This window comes from Barbus barbus (assembly GCF_936440315.1).
Source record: "Barbus barbus genome assembly, chromosome: 37".
Taxonomy (NCBI): Eukaryota; Metazoa; Chordata; class Actinopteri; order Cypriniformes; family Cyprinidae; genus Barbus; species Barbus barbus.
Genome location: NC_136715.1, coordinates 6,611,106 through 6,632,970, shown reverse-complemented (window position 1 = coordinate 6,632,970; position 21,865 = coordinate 6,611,106). Strand labels below are relative to the sequence as shown.

Below are 21,865 nucleotides of genomic sequence, written 5' to 3'. Positions count from 1 at the left end.
TAAGAATAAAACCTATAAAAATACATGTAATAAATAGTTACTGAAGTTATTGAATAAGAAATTTCATACAAAAATTAATTAATTCTGGATGTTTTTTTTATAGTTATTTAATTAAATGATTTGTTTTCTTTACATTTTTAAATCGGATGAATCCATTAGAATAAATATAGCTTGTAGAATAGATTATATATTTATCTTCATTAATTAATCCATTTTATTTATTTTTTTGCAAATCTTTAAGCAAATTGGGTCTCCAGACGTTTTCTGATTTCACGGCTGATTTTGTGCTTCCTCAAGAAAAAAAAAGCAAGAAAACCTAGCCATTATATTTGAATAATATTTGTAGCAAACAAAATTATTCTATTGTTATACTAGCCTGTGTTATTTTCAATACTTACATAATTAAAAGAAATAAGACTGTGTTCTCTAAGTTAAATATGTTTTATGTGATATTATTTTCTAAACTGAGAGGAAAAAGAAAATTTGTTTACAATCAGATTTTGTCCTGCACATTAAATACATGCAGCTCTCATTCCATTTACATGTTTGAAAATACAAAATCTGTGCTGTTTGACATTAGCCAGCTGCTGCTGTTTATTGACCCGGTTTCTCTGTACAATGCAAAACTGGGCACATTAGGTTGCAGGCTATACAACATCCAATTTCAGGGTTGTTTTTAAAACCTGATTTAGTAAGAGATGCAATATTCCTCAAAGTCTTTGTGAATTTAGTTCACCTTGGTGCATCAGGGTCCAGATCCCATTTGATTCAAGTCAAGCCAATAAGCATGGACTATGAAGTTTTTGTTTGTTTTATTGTTGTTGGCAGTCACATTTAATGGTACAGCATTTTACACATGACTTCAGAAAAGCCAAGTTCATCCAAAACTGAGGACCCTGCTTTCAACATGCAAACCCATCAATGAAATGTGTGGTCCACTGTCATCTATAACCCCTGAGGTATCCATCCAAAAACAAAAAAAATGCACTCGTATCTTAATCAGCTTACTGACTAAAAATTAGCTTATTTATGAGTTGACATTCAATACAGACCAAAGAAAATATACATTTTCATATTTGATTATGCTGCTAATTAGATGCTGTCGACATCCTAATGAAGTTGTTGTTCTGAAAAAAAAAAAAACTTAATGTCATAATTAACATTAAATATAGTCTTGTTATTGAATATACAATTATTGCTGACTTAGCAACAAGGTGTCAGACTGATACCACATTATATCTCTAAGATCCATTATGTAAGGTGCACCATAACAAGATGATTGAAAACCACACAATGTGCCATCTTTTCTTGCATCACATGACACTGTACCATTAGAGAATAGCATTGGTAATACTGAAAAGAAAGAATGTATTATTACTTGTGCATAGAAAATATGCCAAGTGCATAGTATATTCAAGCACACAGCAATGGCAGGCGACAAGACAGAAGTCAAATTTGATTTAAAGCTTGGCTAAACTAGTTTCTTGAAGATTTGAACTGTAATCCTCAGGAAGTTATGTTAGTATAATAAAGCCTACAAACTTTATAAACAAGTCTCAGTTTATCGTGAAACTCACACACGAAGCTTCCAGGGAATATTAAATATTACCTTTAAACACTTCACATTCATCCAGATTTATTCAGACAATAACTCTGAGCAGGCTATTTTCTGAAGATACTTCTATTTTTATAAGGTATTTAAAAAAAAAAACAGGCTTCAAGGAGACTTCAAACCATCCTAATATGCAAAACAAAGAAAACAAAGCTGAAAATCCTTTGGTGAAGTTAAATACCTGATGCAGGAAACCAGCAATGAAAAAATAAGCACTTATATCAGTTTTAACCACGCTTCAAAGCTCATGTTTGATGTATCCTCTTTTCTGTAAATTATACTCCAATTATAGTGGCCTTCAAAGTACTACTTACTTAAATAATACTCAACAATATGGCAACATAATTGCTTCAAATCCTTTCTGCATCCCAAATACATAACATGAAGTGATTATAAAGACTGAAACTCTTTCAGGAGAGGATTAGAAAACTCCTTCAGGAGATGCTTTTATGAAAATGCATGCTTTTCTCTATTTCTGTCCTTGTAGTCAAATCCTGCTGTGCTGAATCACTGAAAATCTGTCCCCAGGTAGCCAGAAGCAAATCAATTGGTCAGAATGTGTCTCATGCGTGCTGGAACTCATACACACACATAGAGGGTCATGGGAAGGGCAGGCATTGTGGTTTCTCTCTTTTAAAACAGTCTTACGACGATCTTTGTGTCTGTCACTCTAGGAGGTCCTACAGATGTCAAAAAATATAATGACAGGATTAATTCAAAGACTTTGCAGAAATTAATATTGTGGTTTTACCAGTGAGGGGCAGTATGTACCTCATCTGAATCATCACGGTAGTGCGTCTTGCCACCCTCCAGTGTGTCCAGGTCATCCACGCCATCGATACTGTTAGCTTCAGCGTGCTGCTGTAATACGGAGTACCTGTGCACCAGGAACCTATCGAAGACATTAAAAAGAAGCCATGAGACAGATATTGCAGATAATTCTGTAGGAAATCAAACTGTATGAACTTCTCATATGTACTGCACGATAAAACAATAGTATAATAATAACATTGTTTTTTTTCTGGCATAAAAGCAGTAATAAATATATATATATATATATATAAAAAATTTAAAAATGGACATAGATCATGCTCTGCCGTGTGTGATGTTAAGAATATGGGAGCACAAACCTTCCTCCACAGACATATTTTTTGATGAAAATAACCCCAGCAACGGCACTGATCAACAGAATAGCGATGACCACAGCGATTATAGGAGCTGAATTGAATGAATGCTCTTCTGTCTGAAAAATACACAATTTTGTGGTGTTTTTGTTTTTTAAACAAGCAACAACATTCTCAGTTTTATGGTGCTTATATTCAGCAAAGATGCATTAAATTAATCAAGAAACAGTAAAAGACATTTATATTGTTACAAAAGATTTCTATTTTAAATAAATGTCACTCTTTTGAACTTTCTATTCAGCAAAGAATTTTTATAAAACATATCACGGTTTGCACAAAACTATTAAGCAGCCCAACAGTTCTTAACATTGATAATAATAAGAAATGTTTCTTAAGCAGCCAATCAGCATATTAGAATGATTTCTGAAGGATCACTTGACACTGGAGTAATGATGCTGAAAATTCAACTTTGCATCATAAGAATAAATTACACTTTAAAATCAGTAAAACAGTTATTTTAATTGTAATAATATTTCACAATATTACTGTATATTTTAACATTAATAATAAAATAAAAACCTACCAGTTGCTCTGTCCTCAGCAAATTGCTAACGCATTTCTTACTCAGATCAATCTCTTTTCGTTCTGGATTTATTCCTCCTTCACAGTGATCCCCAGGAATTTTCCGGTAGCTACAATCACAGGAAGTAGAATGTTTAGTATTGAAATAATTCCGTGACAAAAACATTAACTCATATGCAACAATTTTGATTCAGTAAACCAGGCTCGTAGATTTTCTAACACAGCAATGTATGCAAAAAATAAATAGCTTACACCTGTTGAACATTTCAATATGAGTCCTGCGGAGTGGAAATAGAGTGATTTGTTACCCGCTGGTCTGAAGCTGCTCTTTGCGTCCATGCAGGCAGAACTCCAGTGAATGGCCAATAAAGTCAGGCTGCTCCACACACACAGAGCTGTTTTCCGCATGATAGAATCCAAAGTCACTGCAGGAAAAGAGAGAGACAATGACTAGAATCACAGACTGAATGTATGTCATGAATAGTATAAATGAATCACACTGTACTTTATTGAGTGTATTTGATAGGTCTGTATGTATTCGTACCATTGAAAGTCAGTGAGAGTGCAGGGACAAGTCGTGGGCTCCTTGGTGACAATGTAATCCCACCCATTCCAGCAAAATGAGTCCTTTCGTAACCGTAAAAACCTTTCCTTGTATCCCAGCACGCACCCATCAGTGGGGTCGCTAACATCGCTTGAGTGAGCGAGCCACTGGATGTAGTCATTCTCCTGACCTGCAGAAGTAGTATTTGGTTATTTCAGGGCACTGTTTACACATTTTAAGATCGCTCTTCTGGACTGGATTCTGTATGCTTTTATATAAGTTTATGAAATACTTTTTAGAGATATTAGATCACTCACAGTCTCTAGAGAGCAACTGCCTGAAGTCAACAGTGACAGAAGCCCAGTACTGATTCAGGACAGTTTCCCTGTAGCCCCAAAGGCTGACATTCATGGAACGGGCACCAGGTTCTGATGCCAGGCCAGTGAAGTATATTGGATCATCGGTGAAGTTATACATATGCCAACACTGACCTTCATCAGTGGAAAATCTAGTGAAAATAAATAATTAAATATGAAATAAATATATTTACTATAAAAGTTTGAATTTTAAAGGGTTAGTTCACCCAGTAAAGGTAAAGGGTTAGTCATTAATTACTCACCCTCTTGTCGTTCCAAACCTGAGATGTTCATCTTTGGAACGCAAATTAATACTCCATGTGACATCAGTGATTTAACCTTAATTTTATGAAGCTACGAGAATACGTTTTTGTGCACAAGAAATAAAAAATAATGTCTTTATTCAACAATTTCTTCTCTTTCGCGTCAGTCTTCGATGCTGTTCACGACAGCACCATGACGCATGTGTGTACATTCCTCTGCTCGTAAACAAGTCGCAGCGCATCTGGGTTCTACGTCAGCCGCACCTTACACTAGAGGTCTGCAAGCCCGTCGGGACCCGACACACTGAGTCTATTCGGGCTGGGCTCGGGCCATTTTTTTTTTTTTTTACAGATCGGGCTCGGGTCGGACTCGTTTAACTTATCTTCTTTAATTTTGCCCATGTACGTACAAATTGGGACTGTATGAAATACTGATTAGGCTATATTATAACTATTACACATCGCCTTCACAATACGCAACACATATTCGCACGCATTAGCATACAGGTGACAGTTGACCATGCAGAGCATCAGGGAGAATTTAGAGCGTGGTTACTAAAAGTTCACAATGCTTCGGGAAAATCATGCATTTGATGATGATCCTGACTCGCCGTCTCCTCTTTGGATAGGACACGGGCCGGGCTAGGGCCTAAATTTTAGGCCCGTGCAGGGCCCTACCACACACATGCATCGTGGTAGTGTCATGAACGCACGTCGAAGACTGACAAAGAAGAGAAGAAATCGTTGAATAAAGTTGTTATTTTTTCTTTCTTTGCGCACAAAAAGTATTCTCATAGCGCCATAAAATTAAGGTTGAACCACTTGGACTATTTTTAACGATGTCTTTATTAGGGGTGCGCCGATTCGATATTCAGTATCGGTATCACTTCCATACTGCCATTTTCTGCAGATCGGGTATCGGTCAGACGAGACCGATCCAAATACGATATTGTGCATATACTACTGTGTTATTGATGAGCCCCACAAAAGCCACAAACACATTATAACACACCATAAAGTTTTGGTGCACTATATTTCAAGTGTTCTGAAGCCGTTACATAATTTAATTGAGGTACAGATGAATATTAAATTCAAGTTCACGTAAACTCTCACATGCCCAGGTATCGGATCGATATCGGTATCGGCAGATACTCAGAATTTTTGGTATGGGATCGGTATTGGTTCTGAAAAAGTGGTATCGAGCCATTCCTAGTCCTTACTACTTTTCTGGGCCATAAACTGTGTCAGTTGCATTGCTGTCTATGCAGGGTCAGAAAGCTCTCGGATTTCATCAAAATTATCTTGTGTTACAAAGATGAATGAAGGTCTTACAGGTTTGGAATCACATGAGAGTAAGTAATTAATGACAGAATTTTCATTTTTTCGTGAACTATCCCTTTAAATATATAAAATAAAATATAAATGTTTTTGTAAATTTTAATTTATTTACTTTTTTTTTAAATTAAGTGATTATCCTTACATTCGTACATTTCTATTGTTAATTTAATTGAATACAAAAACGAATTACATTCAACTTATTTCAACCAGACATAACGGTTGAAAAAATTTGTAATAATATAATTTTTTTTGGAACACTGGAACATTTATTTCACATGCGGAGGTCAAATCACTATAAACACACAGAAATGTTAAAACTCACTTGATCTGTGATATGGGGTGTGAGGGGTTGTGCTCCACTGCTACTAGCAGTCCCCCTGAATCCAGTATGGCGTAGTGATGGGGGCCTTTCAGTGCCTGAAACCATGTGTAACCCCCGTCATCAGACACATACACGTCTGGAGAAAGCACAGAAACTGCACCTCCCACACTCCCTGATGAAAGAGCAGACGGAAGTCAAAGAAATGTAGCACTCCTGTAAAACTCCTAATCACACCATAAAAGTGTGTAACAATCTATTAATAATATATACACATATATACACACACACACACACACACACACACATACACATACACACAGGCATAAATAAAAATTCTGTAGTTGGAGAAATGAAAAGTTTAATAATTAGCTTCACTAGAAATCGCAGTGAGTTTTTCTTCAATAAAAAAAAAAATAAAATAATATAACTCTCTTTATTATCCTGAAAGCTGGAGGTGGTGAAAATTATTATACTAAGGTTTACACTGAATGTGAGTCAGGGACTCAGGGATAGTTTTGCCTAGTAGAAAGACATGTGATGGAGAATGTGGTCTGTAATCACCATGTGTCATGATGAGTCCCACGGCATTGGGCTCGGAGAGGGGCTGCATGGGCACGTTCACTTTCATAGAGATGCTGTAGGAGGCATGAATATGCAGACTACACTGCAGAAGACAGAGATGCATATAAGATTAACATGAAATCACACACATATATCCTATTTCTGCAATTCAGGTGCTTATTTTCAGGAACAAAAAAAATATATTGTTATACATTTGCATAAAATGATTAACTTATCCACAACAGGACAGGCAATGGTAAAGATAGTAACACTGAAAGCATTTCAAAAGGTTTAAATTGATATTGCAGTTTTAGCTCTGAGAAAGCACTTAGAAATATGAACTATTCAATAATAGCACCATGAACATATTACATATTGCAACTGTCCTGCTCAAGGACACAATAATGATTTCTTATTGATTGTTTATTTTTAGGGGGAACAAACCAGAATCATTTTGACGACTGGCTCTAGTAACACACTATGTGTTCTCCATGATTTATGTCTAAAATAAAGTTCACATTCTGTTTGTGTCGTTTCTGTGAGGCTCTTACTTTGTCCGGATGCTCAGTAGTAGAGTCACACTCTCCGTTCCAGGGTTTCTGCAGTGGTCGCCACTCTCCACCTTGATTAAATGTGATCACTGTCTGCACAGAGCCATCTGGAGAGAGAAGACATACATCAGACAATATGAGATTTATGCAAATTCTTTCTTAATGTGTTATGATTACAGTCACAGCCTTACCCACGGCGAGCACACTGGTCATATATACGCCCCTCAGAGAGGTGATGTTGGTGAAGTCTGTGTCTCCGCCTGTAGTGGTGTACAAATGACGTTCCAGAGATTTGGAAAACACTATACCTCGGTCATCCGACACATATATGGTACCAATACCCGAGTCTGATGGAGTGAAAACAATTGTTAGTCCCCAGGTTCTGATGTCAAGGTTACAAATCTTATATTCATATAATATTGGCTGGCCTGGAATATTATATACACACAGCACAGAGAATTCATCAGAATTCATTTATACAGTTCAACAGTCATCATGTTTTCTAATTTTTTTTAAAGGTTTTATTTCAAAACATACACAAAGTCCCAACCAGTTCAGTTATTGTTACCAAAATCTACAACTATTAAAACAGTTTTCATTGATTGAAATAAAGCTGACATAAAATAAAGCATAAATATTAAAATAAGTTTAAGCTGAAGTACTAAAATTACTAAAGACTAAAACTGAAATAAACTAAAGCTATAAAATAAAAGAAAAACTAAAACTTGAACTAAAAGATATTTAAACTTAAATACTTAAAGTAAAATATGATATATGAGATATATCTGGGCATTGCATAGACACATTATTATTTCAAATGGGAGATTTATTTTGCTGAACAATAAACATTGGCTTCACCTCCAGGTTCGTCTACATGCATGAAGACCATATCGTTGTTTGCGGCTAGAATGGAGTAAAACTGCTCGTGTCCAACGGTGGGGAGTTGAGCCATATCCCATGTCTCCCCCTGATCTACCGAGACGTGAATCATGCGTTTGGAACCCTGCAAAACAAAAGAAGTGTTTTTGATATCTGCATGTGATTTCAACCTCACATGACACAGCTCTAGCAAAAAACCTAATGTGATGCTGTATTTCCTGTATATTTGATCATATAAATGCAGGCTTGGTGAGCATAAGTGACTTCTCTGCAGCCCCACACTTTTTAACAGTAGTGTATATGTAATGATTTTGGTCAAAAGTATCTCTTTTTTTCCTAAATGTAATTTAAGTAGGCAGCACACTTGATTTTGGAACAGAATTATACACAATACATCATGAGAGCTCACCGAGTCAGTCATGATTGAGGCAAAAACAAAGCGTCCACCCAGGCCAAAGGAATAAATCCTGCTTCCTATAGTTTTGAATGTTTTGCCATAGTCTAAAGATTTCCTCAGCTCAAGCATTCCCCGGTCACCTGAGATAGAGAAATTCAAAAGTATGAAGAATGAGGAACAACAAGCAGGAAGCATCTTTCCATTTCCAATACTGTTCATATGATCCTTAAAAGTTATACTGAAATAAAGCCACTCACTGCAGGATCCATTGGAGTTTGTGGTTAAGAAAATGGTGTCATCAATGCCCCTGAAATGAAACATACAATGAGAAATTTCCATCCGTCCATGCTGAATTCACCACTACAAACCAAAGCTATCTCTGTTAAGGATGGTCCGATATAGGATGACTACTACAGATCTACAACCCGAATTCTGGAAATGTTGGGACGTTTTTTTTTTTTATTTGAATAAAATGAAAACTAAAAAGACTTTCAAAATCACATGAGCCAATATTTTATTCACAATAGAACACAGAGAACATAAATGTTTAAACGGAGAAATTTTACACTTTTATTCACTAAATGAGCTCATTTCAAATTTGATGCCTGCTACAGGTCTCACAAAATTGGCATGGGGGCAACAAAGGGCTTAAAAAGTAAGACATTTTGAAAAGATTCAGTTGGGACAACATCTTTTCAACATCAAGGTCTGTGCTTTCCTGTAGCTCAAATAGAAGAGCATGGTGCTAGCAACGCCAAGGTCATGGGTTCGATTCCTAGGGAAAGCAAGAGCTGATAAAATGTAAAAACTGTAACTTGAATGCAATGTAAGTCGCGTCTGCTAAATGCATAAATGTAAATGTAAACATGATTAGCTATAAAACGGATGTCTTAGAGAGCCAGAGTCTCTGAGAAGTAAAGATGGGCTCTCCAATCTGTGAAAAAGTGCGTAATTAAATACTTTTTAAAAACAACGTTCCTCAACGTCAAATTGCAAAGGCTTTGCAAATCTCATCATCTACAGTGCATAACATCATCAAAAGATTCAGAATGTATGTTTATGGTCATACCATTTCATAAGACACACAGACTCATGGATCTTCCTCCAGCTGGCCCCAAAGTCCTCAGACAGCCATAAGTCATGCTGAAAAAATAAGAAAACCATTTTAGTACATGTACTTTTGCACAGCACATGAATGTCTAATCAGAGTTCTTACATTGATGCTGTAGACCATGAGTATGTTGCTGTCTCTGGGGTTGTATGTGATCTGCATTAACGGATGGAAGGGAAGCTCGGAGGTCACAAAGCTCTTGCCGAAATCAACCGAACGGAATATTTTGGTGACTCTCCCCTCAGTTAGATCACCTGTGAGGATCACCTGTGGGACAGATCATAAACCTGTTCAGTACCTAATCAAATAATTAGACAAGTGGAGGAAACTCAGTAAATACACTTATAATGGATAGAGAAGTTTTTAATATTTGAATTTTTGTTGAAGCATTTTTAGTTAAAAAAAAACTACTCTTCCAAAATTTGATGTTGGTGAGATTTTTTGTTTTTGAAAGAAGTCTTCTATGCTCGCCATGACTGCAGTTATTTGATCAAAAGTGTTAGAACCATTTAAAATATCTTTCTATTGTAATGTATTTCAAAATGTAATTTATTCCTGTAATACAAAGCTGAATTTATCATAATCATTACTCCAGTCTTCAGAGTCACATGATATTGAAAACTGTTGTTCTGCTTAATATTTTTGTGTAAACTGTGATACATTTTTTCAGTATTGTTCGATAATTCAAAAGAACTTTTATTAAAAATATATATATTTTTTTTACTGCCATCTTTGCTCAATAAAAGTATTAATTTCTTAACCAAATGAGCCTAAACCTTTGAATGGTAGTGTTCATTTGTTACTAGAACTCATCCTTTTGAGGTGGGACTACTTTTCCACCTGTGAGAACTTGTTGTTTGCTTGTACACACATCAGAATTTCACAGCACACCACATACACTTTCATTACATTGAAAATAACCTGGAATAATACTTTTAAGAACAGTTCAATATTACAGTAGAGAAGTAAATCTTCACCTTCCCTGAATTTTCAGGACCAATCGCAATGCCAAACTCTGTCTGTATGAAGGTGTTGTTAATGATGTCGGTGATGTCCTGGAATGACTTTCCATAGTCTTCACTGACCCAGAAGAGATAAGAGGGAGTTATGGATCATGTGTTAGAGCTAAACAAAACAAAAAAACAATCAACCACATGTGTACCAACATTTATATTGAAAGTGGAAGGATTCATTACACTTTCTGAACTGCAGCATTAAAAACTTGCTAAATCACTCCAGCTAGAGCTTGGACATTGTCCTAAATGACACTCTTACCTTCTGTACAGTCTGGACTGACCAAACCGCATGATAAAAAGAGGAACCTGGAATGTGGTCAGCACCAGCAGAACCTGCACAGGAGAAGGGCACAGTGAGTATTTTAGCATGTGCATGTGAAAGACTCAGAGTGCTTCAGAAACTCGCAGTGTAGTGAAGCATTCATAGAGATCCTGGCTCGGCCGAGATACCGCGGGACACATGCCTGGATTTGAGCACAACGCAATCTCAGCCTTCACACTTACTTTATCCAGCTATCACTCAAATCCAGGCGCTTCCTGCTTGCAGAGAAGATTCTGATTGGACGGCGAGCCATTCTCATTAAACTCCTGTCTCTATCTTTTAAAGTCAAAATGAAATGGTATTTGCAGTCTATTCTTCTTCCAGAATGTGACACATTACCCCAGAAATTAATCAATTATTAACATTAATCAATAGTCCACACTGTTTAGGTGTTACTAAAGTCATTTCAGAGGCAGAATAAGTACAATTACAATGAATATTATAACAAATAAAAATTTAAATGACATTTTTGATGACTTGTGTAGTATATAACCCATCAAAAGCAAAGCTTTGTGCTTCTTAGTAAATGTTCGTTAGCTTTCAGGGCAGATAAATTTGCTAGGCTAGAAGTTTTTAAACGAGGGTCCACGGTAAAAAAAAATAGAAAAATATTATAAAAAAGGATGAAAATAAAGAATGGCATGAAAAAAAATGAATTAAACAGAAATCTTTCAGACTTTCTCTTCTAGGAAAACAGACCAAAATATTAATGACTCATCCTGCACTACAGATTTTAGTCCAGTCAAATGCTTTCTACAATGAAAATGTAAACTAAAGGTTATTTAAAACACAAGGACAAGCCCTTTGCACAACAAATTTGTATCTTTGAAAACATAAATAGCATCAATTTTGATTTGTGTTTCTTCTTGCAAAATAAATATTTCTGGAAAGTCCTTTTTTTACGAGCCTGCAAAAATAGAACAGTATTCAGTGCAATAATAATTGCCAGAAAGGTGCTAATTATGACGCCTCAAAAGTAGAAAAGGTGTCTCAAAAGACGCCATTCTTTGAAAGTGTTTGCACAGAGTGTTGTTGTTGCTGGGCGAAGGCTGGGCTGGAGGAGTAATTACAGCTTGTACATCCGTAGAGACAGATTCAGCCTCTAGTGTTTTTGCCGCTAAATGACGGTTTGAGGTCTTGTCAGACTATAGGCTCTGAAGAGTCTTTCAGCTTCTGAAGCTCTAATTCACACTGACATATGCTTGTAGGGGCCACATTCAGTCAGATCATGAAGTGACAGCAGAACGGCTTAGTGGCTAAATGACTTCGCTACTGGCTGCTGGTTAGTAAACATAGTGGAAGTAACTTGGTGAATTAGAAGGATTGGGGCTAATCAGAATGTTGTTGGTTCAAATCCCAAAGCAGTTGGGAATTGCAATCAGGGCTCAAATATTTGCTATTAAAATTAAAAAAAAAACAATTCCTGTGTTCAAATATCCAAAAAATGTGGATAGATTTGAAACACGTTTGGATATGAAGTACGTTTTGTCGTGCCATTTTTTCAAGAACAGTAACATTTTTTTGTGGTGATATTTACAAAAAAATTGCAATTGATGAGGCGATGGTGGACCACTCTTGGAGCGACTGAAAACCACGACGCTCTGACTTTTAAAAAATCCGCTCCTCCCTCCAGTAAAAATCACACTGCGCTCAGCTCACACACTCTGATGAACATCTTTCAACATGAAAGTGAAAGTAAAAAATTACGGCGTTTTCGGCATTTGTCGACGCATGCATTAACGCCGCATATTCAGAGATGACGAGAAACGAATCTCCTACTTACTATGCGGCATAAAACTGTTTTATTTATTTCCTTAATGTTTCTCTTGTGGCCCGAACATATTGAAAACAATGAGAAAGGTATTTAGTGTTGAACAGGTTGTTTTTGAAAGTCGGCGCTTAAAATAAGCTGCCCTTAAGTTTCATTGATGAAGTTTTATTTAGGCTATAGGCCTATAATTGTAGGCTATAATAGACCTGTATTTAAAAAAAAAAAACATTTTCAATGAGGAGTAGCCTAAGCTAATAGTCTAATCTTTTATTATCCTCACAGCGCGTCAGTTATACGGTGATGCGCGAAATTGCGGTGCAAATTAATTGTAATATTAATTTAATAATAAGCGCAAACTAATAATAATAGCCAGAATGTAAAAGGACGTTAATTAAAAAAATGCCAAATACTCTTAATAATGACAATATTTAATGCTTTTGACAATATCTCTGGCTATCGTCCATACATGATCATCGTCTTTCAACGCACCCCATCGTCTTATCGCGGGGCCCCCCAACACTGTGATTATTCAGCCTGATCTCACGGCAATTCGTACATATTTTAGGAGGTGGCCAATTCGTACGAATTCGTACAACCTCACTCGAACAAATTTATATTTTACAAGTTGCCAATTCGTATGAATTTGTACGAATGGCCTACACCTAACCCCGCCCCTAAACCTACCCGTCACTGGGGTCGTACACACACAAATCGTACGAGTGTGGTCGTGAGATAGCGTTGGATTATTACAATATAATTACAATGTTTTCTATTCGAATACATTTTAAATGTAATTTATTCCTGTAATGCAAAGCTGAAAATTTTAGCATCGATACTCCAGTCTTGAGTGTCACATGATCCTTCAGTAATCATTCCAATATGCTGATTTGCTGCTGAAGAAAATGTTGAAAAGTTGTGAGCATTTATTTGCAATTTAATGTTTGCAATTTATTTGCAATTTAATGTTGCCTTCTTGAATAAAAGTATATACACAATTCACCTTTAATTGCTACAGTTGATGTAGACCAAAATTCCCATTTTACCAAACCCTGATACATTTAAAACTGGATATTGTTCATGCTTTGGTACTGTATTCTTATCTTAGATAATTAGTCAAATTCCACTCACCCCTGTGCCATCTCCAACCCAGGCCAGAGACACCGTACCACTCAGGTCATTGAAGTTATGCTGAAAAAGAGATGTAGAGACATAAAAAATGCAAATTAACATTGTACTGTAGTTAAAATTCTGGAGATGGATGATCTTAATAATCCCTGCACTGGCAATGAGAACTTAATCAAATTTTTTCTCCAAAGCTAACCTGCATCTATCAAAATAAATTCAAACTAAAGCAAAACAGGTCATTTTCATTAGCACCACTCTAAAATCTCTTTTATTGTAATATTGTTCTTTCTTCCGCTCCCTCAGTCCTAATGCAGGTTTGTTTTCAGATCGCTTCTGTGGTGAAACTATACACCACAGGCTGTTTAACTGCAGTCCACAGGGATGAGATTGCAGGCTGGAATTGGACTAAAAATATAAAACAAGAGAAAAATGATAATAATGACTAAAAACAGGACTCTAGACCACAGCTTTACATAGCTAAAAATAAGAAACATCCAGTACAGACCAGAAAGTTGTCACAAATACAACAAAAAATCTAATATGAGAAAAACATGCTTGGGAAAAATTCTCATTTCTTTATTATAGACAAAAAACTGCATTTTATGCACATTTTATGTGCAAATGTTTTGATTTGACAGCAAAGCGGTCCAATTCTTTGAAGACAATCAGACACAAATTAGACAATTGTTGACAAACAATACAAGACTCATGTAGATTCTTTGCTCAGAAAATCTGGTCTTGGAAGAATTTAGAGCAATAATTGAGACATTGTTGAGATTTCTTTTAAAACACTAAACAAGATTAGCGTCTTTTCATCAGAAAAGCAGGATATTTCTACATTTAATATCGTTACTCTATATGAACTACTGAGACATTAAAAGAGAGCCTTTAGGAAGTTAAACTAATCAACAATCAGCTAAAAACACAACATTTATGTTAATAATGCCATTTAGATTTAGGCAACTATGCAAACACATTTACAGTGCTTAATCAGAAAAATCCTGGTGATTCTAGGAAGAAAAACACAAGTGCTGGGATTTATCTTACCACAGGGAAGCGGAACCATGTAGCCACATGCACACAGAAACCACTGCTGATTCAACAGATGGCTGTGCCGCTGTCAGCCGCCCCACACTGCTAGGGAATGTGTGTGTTTGTGTGTAAGGGCACATTTAAGAGGACAGGCCCGCTGTCAGTCGAGTGTGTAACCTCCCTTTCAGTTTCAATCGCTGGAATGCGAGACCCAGATGGTCTGTGTGTGTGTGTGTGAGGAACAGAGCGAGTGCCCACATTTTCATCTGCCTCACACACTGAGAACAAGAGAGCAACTGATGTCCAAGAGATTGTGGGAAAGAAAAGGAGGGAAAAGAATAAAGAGATTCCAAACACTCAAGAGCAGGCTCTGCTCCAAAAGCTTGTGAGCTCTGATATGGAACCTTGTAAGTGGACGCTCTACACAGAAAGCAATTTCTGCTTCATTATGAGAAATTGATTTCAATTGAGTATGTTGCTAAATGCACATACATTAGGGTAAAATAGAACTGCATTATTATTACAGCATTCTTATTTAAAATCTACTCACCATACTGGGATTATTCAAACCGATCTCAAGGCAATTTGTACCTTTGTGAGGTGGCTAATTCATATGTTTTGTTGAAAATCATATGCATTTTACGAGGTGGCAAATTCATACGAATGACCACCCCTAACCCCGCTCCTAAACCTACGCGTTAAACCTAAACCTTTGTACAGCGCTGCATTATAACCAATCACACACGATTCTGTTGAGCTTATGAATGCACTGACCAATCAGAGGTGTTCAGATGAGTCATCGCTAAAATGCTGGTGTTTTCTTCACTTGCTCGCTGACTGAATACCTCTTTCTGGCGAATTTTCTCGTAAGAAACAACAAAGTGCAGAGGTGTGTACGGATCTGTAAGTAAGATATTAATTTCACAGTGTAAACAGCTTCAGTGATTTTAATGGGAGTTTTTGAGAGTGCTTGAACTCTAGACTGTCAGTGAAAATGTTCTTTGATAATGTAGATGTGCTTTTCTCTCATTCTGTACAATGAAAGTGTTATGATTAGTTGCCTAACTAACAATGTTTTTATTCACATTAACTTTCAATGTTAAATTCACATTAAACATATATAGGCCTAGTCGTATTAAAAATGTTATGGCATGACACCCATATCTGTTAATTAAGTAAACAGACATGCATAGTTAATAGATTACAGTATTAGGTTACTTTGACCATCGCCTACTATAGATCTACCAACATAATCTAAAGGTGAGAATCAAGATATTTCATGGTATAGTTAATGCATTTGTGAAAGTTTTGAATAAAAAGTAAAAAATAAATAAAACATATGTTGTGGCTACTGTGTGTCACATTAAGACCCCCCCCAACTCGTACCCCCTCAAAAATAATGAGTGCATGATGCCCCTGGTTTGACAGCACTAAAAATAGCATAAAATTAAAAAAAAAAGTTAAGTAAAACAAAACATCAAAAATGGCAATCAGTATGGAATAGAGCCAACATGTTTTTGGAACAAAAACCACAACTGGAATAAGTAAAGAAAAAACTTGGCTAATGGGGGGCAACACCCAATTCACATATTAAGATCCATTTTGAGTATCTCATCTACTATTTTATGGTCCATATGGACATGTTTGGCTAAAGAGGCCTCCACCCTACACCTTTCTACATTTCTGAAATTCCTCCAAAGCCCCCAGGGATCAATATACAGAATACTCCGTTTCTCACTTCTGCTCAGTGATGACATCATCTTACAATTTTTACACAATCCTTTTTTTCTTCTTCTTAAAAAGCAGCTGTACTTGGTCCAGGGAAGCCAAAGAACCACGGCATTTTTGAAACTCACTAGCATCCAGGCCAATGGAATTTTTTTGGACTCTTACAATCCAAAGTGTGAACAAAAGTTTCCATGTTACCAACCTAGCCAATGTCCTTCTGATGCAACCCCTGAATGGTACATGTGTTCCAGAACAGCAAGAACAAGTCATCTAAAACACCTGCACAAACTCCAGGGCCAGTGTTCCCTACTCAGTAATGTGCCTTTGAATAATGACTACGGTGGTTTCTTTGAATAATCACTAAGGTGGCAAATTCCTTGCCATATTTAAACCAGAAGGAAAGAAACATGCTGACATCCCTGTCCTGGCCAACAAAACAGGCTTGCCAAGAATGGGCTGCACCATGCCAACAAGTCTTCACCAATGGAGGATTAAAGGGTGAACATACAATGTTCCTTCAGTTTGAAGAAGACCAAAGAAGAACACATGACTCAACGAAAGGCCCTAAACAAACTCTATGACTCTGTCCTAAATGAAGTCCAATACACTTATAAAAATAAACAAAATTAGCACATTAATATATAAAAGTCGATTTAATTCTATATAAACACAAAGTTCATACACACCCACACATATATGATTAATACATTATATAAAATTATATTTATATTCCTATTCTTCATTTTTTTCTTGCTCATATAAGCGCTTTGGCAATACAATGTACAGTTTATCATGCCAATAAAGAGAGAACCACTGTGCTAACTGTGACAGTTTTCTTCAAGTATATTAAAATTCCTTAGTCCTGCCATGGATACAGGAATACATGTATACACCACACATTTCCAAGTATTTACATCTGTGTTTTTGTGTAAGTATGTGTCTAGCCTAAGACACTGTGTGGTAATCCTGGAATCAGACTCAGACTCTGTGAATCCCTACCACTATTAAAGGGTTTGCAAACTGGTCACAGATCAGCATTGATTACAAATGTCTGACGACCCCATGGGGATATTTGGAGAGAAAACCCATCCTGCAATGAGAAAGCCAAATAATATTAAAGTCTGCTCCACTAAGACTCAGATGGGCCACTTGAGCGTGGGGCCATGGGGCCCTCAAAATCCTCCAGAACAAATCGCATGGCAGACAGACTTTTCCAAGAGAAATATCTGAAATATACTTCACAATGGCAAAAATTTACAGTATACAATCCTGCTACTTTCCATCTATGGTCTTAGCTCCACAAGTCCTCTCCAGTGGACATGTTAAAACCACGAGGAACTTCATTCGGGTTGCTTTTCTGGCATCTCACCAACACTGAGCATTTCAGAGAGGACAGAAAATGTTTTCTCTGTATACTTTCTCCCCAGGACCGGGCAGGGGAAAAACCTGGATGTCTTTCCCTTGTATTGAACTGGTAAACAGTCTTTGAACGTCAGGTCCAGCCAAAGGAAGCTTTAGACTGTACCAATAACAAGCATGAATTCATCTCAGACAGTAAAAAAAATAGAATTTGAGTTTTATTAGAGGCGTGACTCAAGTTGGTCTTAAAATAAGTGCTATTTAGACAGGTGGGCAAATGCAAACACATGAATCAAAAAAACATGCACAGAAATATCTTGGAATCAAAAACTTAAACCATGTTTTCTCAACTGGAAAGCCAAGGCGAAATGGGTAAGAGGTCAGCAGTTCATTAGATGAAGCCCTGTTTATGTTTTCATTGGACTCACATAAATAACTCCCTACTGGCACAACATTGAGAGCAGAGTCTCAAAAAGTCTTCCAGCCACCAAAAGAGCATCTCAAATCATTCAAACACCAAATTCACCCACAAAGCTTTTTGAATATGCGTATGCGTATGACTTCATTTGAAGAATCTACAGGCACTTGTTAAAAGACTTTACTGTGAGCTTGTAAAGTTTCTAATTGCTCTGGCAGATCATAAATTCCATCAGCAGCCAGTTTTCACATCGACCGACCACAGAGCTTTGCACATCACCATGGTTGGTTTGTTTGCACAGACTGAAACAGACTGAGAAATGTATACTTTAAACTTACCACTGTAAGCAACTTCATAAAGCCTTTAGATCATAAAAAAGATGCTTCACTGATAACTAATTATATTTTATCTATAATTTAGTCTGATTGATTGGTAACTTACTGGGTATATAGTTGGTGTTAACTGTGGTGTTTCAATTTTATTAGAAACAAGAAGTTGGTGCATTTACAGAACCATCTCAAGACCAGAACAATAGAGACTTTTAAAAGGAATAGTTCACCCAAAAATTTAAATTTGCTGAAAATGTACTCACCCTCTGGCCTTTCAAAATGTAGATGAAGTTGTTTCTTCATCTGTGAAATGCATCCACACTGCTGAGATGTTTATGTGTTCTAGCATGAAAGAGATGCTGAAATATCCAAAACACTGGAGAAGTGTTAATTAAAGATATAGTGCACCCAAAAATCTAAATACTTTCATCATCTACTCACTCTCAAGTTGTAACTTCCAAACATGTATGAGTTATTTTCTTCTGTTTAACACAAAAGACAATATTTTGAAGTACGTTGGTAACCAAACAGTTGACAGTAGCCATTGACTTCCATAGCAGAGAAAAAAAATCTATGGAATTCAATGGCTACCGTCAACTGTTTGGTTGCCAACATTCTTGAAACAGATTTGGAGAAATTTAGCATTACATCACTTGCTCACCAATGGGTCTCACCAATATCCCTCTCCTGATTCAAACAAGACAATTTGTCATGTCTTGCTTTCTCACCGGAGAAAGCTAGATTATGGATAGAGGACTCAAGAAGAAACTGTTTGAAAAACAGTAAAAAAATCTAAATGATGGATTTGTTTTACAATTAAACAGATTTCCGGTTCATAAGACATTAATTAATTGACTGGAGTTGTGTGGATTACCCGTGATGTTTTTATCAGCTGTTTGGACTCTCATTCTGACGGCACCCATTTACACCAAATGATCCACTGGTGAGCAAGTGATGCAATGCTAAATTTCTCCAAATCTGTTCAGATGAAGAAGCAAACTCATCTACATCTCGGATGACCTGAGGGTGAGTATGTTTTCATGTTTGGGTGAACAATTCCTATTAATACTCTAAAATGTCCAGTAATGAATATATTCGGCCGAAATAGTTTTGGTGGGCTGAAATCATCGTCTGAAAAAGCAACATTTAATCAGTGCTTCCCCAATGACATGCTCTGACTATTTCAGCATCTGTTTCATGCAGACAATGTAGATAAGCTAGAACAGGTAAACATCTCAGCACTGTGGACGCCTTTCACCATGACCAAAAATGTATAGATTAGCAATATGTAAATATTTTGGGGCTGAAGGAGTTACTAGTTGCCAACATAGTATTACAAATGTTATATACAGTATTGAGCGTACATTGAGCGTTTCAGTGTACAAGATATGAAATCTCCACCTCAAGTAGCCTTAAATAAATATTTTAAGGGTCAAAATAAAGGTTTTACATCAAAGTACCCGCAACCACAGAAACTTTACATGTATAGTTGGCAGGAATTCTACGGAACAAATATCCAAACAGGTGTGAATTCAACAAGAATTTGAGATGCTGCCTTCAAATACTTTCCCCACTGCACTATTGTCATGCCCCAAGCCTTTTCCCGTTTCTTGGAGGAAACATTTCACTTCAACAGTCTGCTGGACAGAATGTGAAAGGACCAGAGCCAAAAGCACTGGCCATAAAAGAACTGGCTCTGTGTGCAACAACAGTCCTTCTCTATCAGCACTTAGACTAAACTCATGACCGATTGCTTTCCCTGAGAGACAATGTGCTCTGAATCTGGATAAATAGAGGATGCTTTTCATAGAACAGGACTGATATGAAAGATATAGATTGGCATACATGTAGCTTATTGGTTACCGATAATGCCTGTCTAGTGAGAGGTCATGCCAACTGCTGGTAAAGCGTAACTGATGTGCTCGGGGAGAGGGTTAGATAAGATAAGAGTAATATATAGAGAAACAGCACGTTCACTGACATCTTAAGGGCTAGTAATCAGTCAAGGGCTGCTGTAATGAACGAGCTCTGACTGGATCTGGTTAAGCAGAATCACCTGACCCTATGGTGTCTGTACATAAATGTAAAAGAAACAGATCGCAGAGACATTAGAGGCACATCAAGAGGATGAATGCATTTGTTCTTTTGGCATAAAGATGACATCTGTGGAATGTCTTAAAGGAACATCAAACACAAAAACTCTGGCACATGGTATTATAAGGTGATGCATGCTGAGTTTGATAATTTGATATCAACCATCTGGAAAAAAGGTGATGTAGGTACATTATTAGGCAATCTCAGACCAGAAACCAGTAGTATGATCTCACTTTTGTGATTTATGGTTCCTAGAAATTTAGGAAGAGCTTTCGAAGTAGAGAGAGAGAGAGAGAGAGAGAGAAAAAAGAATAAGAGTAAACAAAAAAGGTACTACCTAAATATTAAACTAAATACATGGACTTAAGCTTAATAACCCTAAATAAGTTATCTAAAACAGAATGTTTCACAAAATCATATAATAATAAATTCGAAATAATTGTCACAAAAATGATATACACACAACTTTCCATTATATTATATTAGCACATAAGTAAGAGATATCCTGACCTACCGTGTGAGTATTGTTTTTTAAGGTAGAATCATAGCCGTGCAGTGATTGACATTGATTTCCTGCGGATTCTTCACTCCTTTTCATCTTGACATGGGCTGGTTCCTGTAAATCCTTCAAACTGAGCAGATTTCGTGATTTGTGACTCTTTAGAAACATGGTTTGTTCACTCCTCCTGGAGCTGCTGGGTCTCTCTTCAAAGTCCATGCAAAGAGCCACTGAGAATAACACAACCAAAACACAGCAGAATACGGTGCTCATGGTTCCCGTTCAGTGTGCACAAAGTCTAAATATCCATAAATAGCAGGTTTATAAGTACCAGAACAGAACGTGCAGTGTTTACGCTCTGACGCATGTCTGTAGTGAAGCCGCTGTTCGCACTGCTAAACTCAGAGATGGGCGGGGCCGTTCATTCGACACGCCTATTTCATGAATATTAATATAGTCGCGCTGACGTTATCTGGATACTCTTTAAAGGCTGTGGGTTCGCTTATAAATATTAATTAACTAAGGGTGACGA

At 36.7% G+C, this 21,865-nt stretch overlaps 1 protein-coding gene across 2 annotated transcripts; it reads right to left on the bottom strand.

Annotated features, from left to right (window-relative positions):
- Positions 1–790: 790 nt before the first annotated feature.
- On the bottom strand, positions 791–21,752 carry LOC306856484 (sortilin-like). Of its 2 annotated transcripts, none has more exons than XM_079395798.1 (20): positions 21,349–21,752; positions 13,878–13,937; positions 10,916–10,989; positions 10,618–10,720; positions 9,746–9,907; positions 9,599–9,672; positions 8,787–8,836; positions 8,542–8,669; positions 8,112–8,256; positions 7,445–7,600; positions 7,254–7,360; positions 6,703–6,805; positions 6,142–6,313; positions 4,180–4,370; positions 3,863–4,052; positions 3,627–3,743; positions 3,320–3,428; positions 2,743–2,855; positions 2,384–2,504; positions 791–2,292 (listed from the first exon to the last, which is right to left on the bottom strand). In XM_079395798.1, the coding sequence occupies exons 1-20, from the start codon at positions 21,604–21,606 to the stop codon at positions 2,278–2,280; spliced, it is 2,448 nt and encodes an 815-aa protein (XP_079251924.1). In that variant the 5' UTR covers positions 21,607–21,752; the 3' UTR covers positions 791–2,277. The 2 variants fall into 2 exon arrangements, with proteins under 2 accessions (XP_079251924.1, XP_079251925.1); XM_079395799.1 differs by lacking the exon at positions 21,349–21,752 and adding an exon at positions 14,922–15,020.
- Positions 21,753–21,865: the final 113 nt, after the last annotated feature.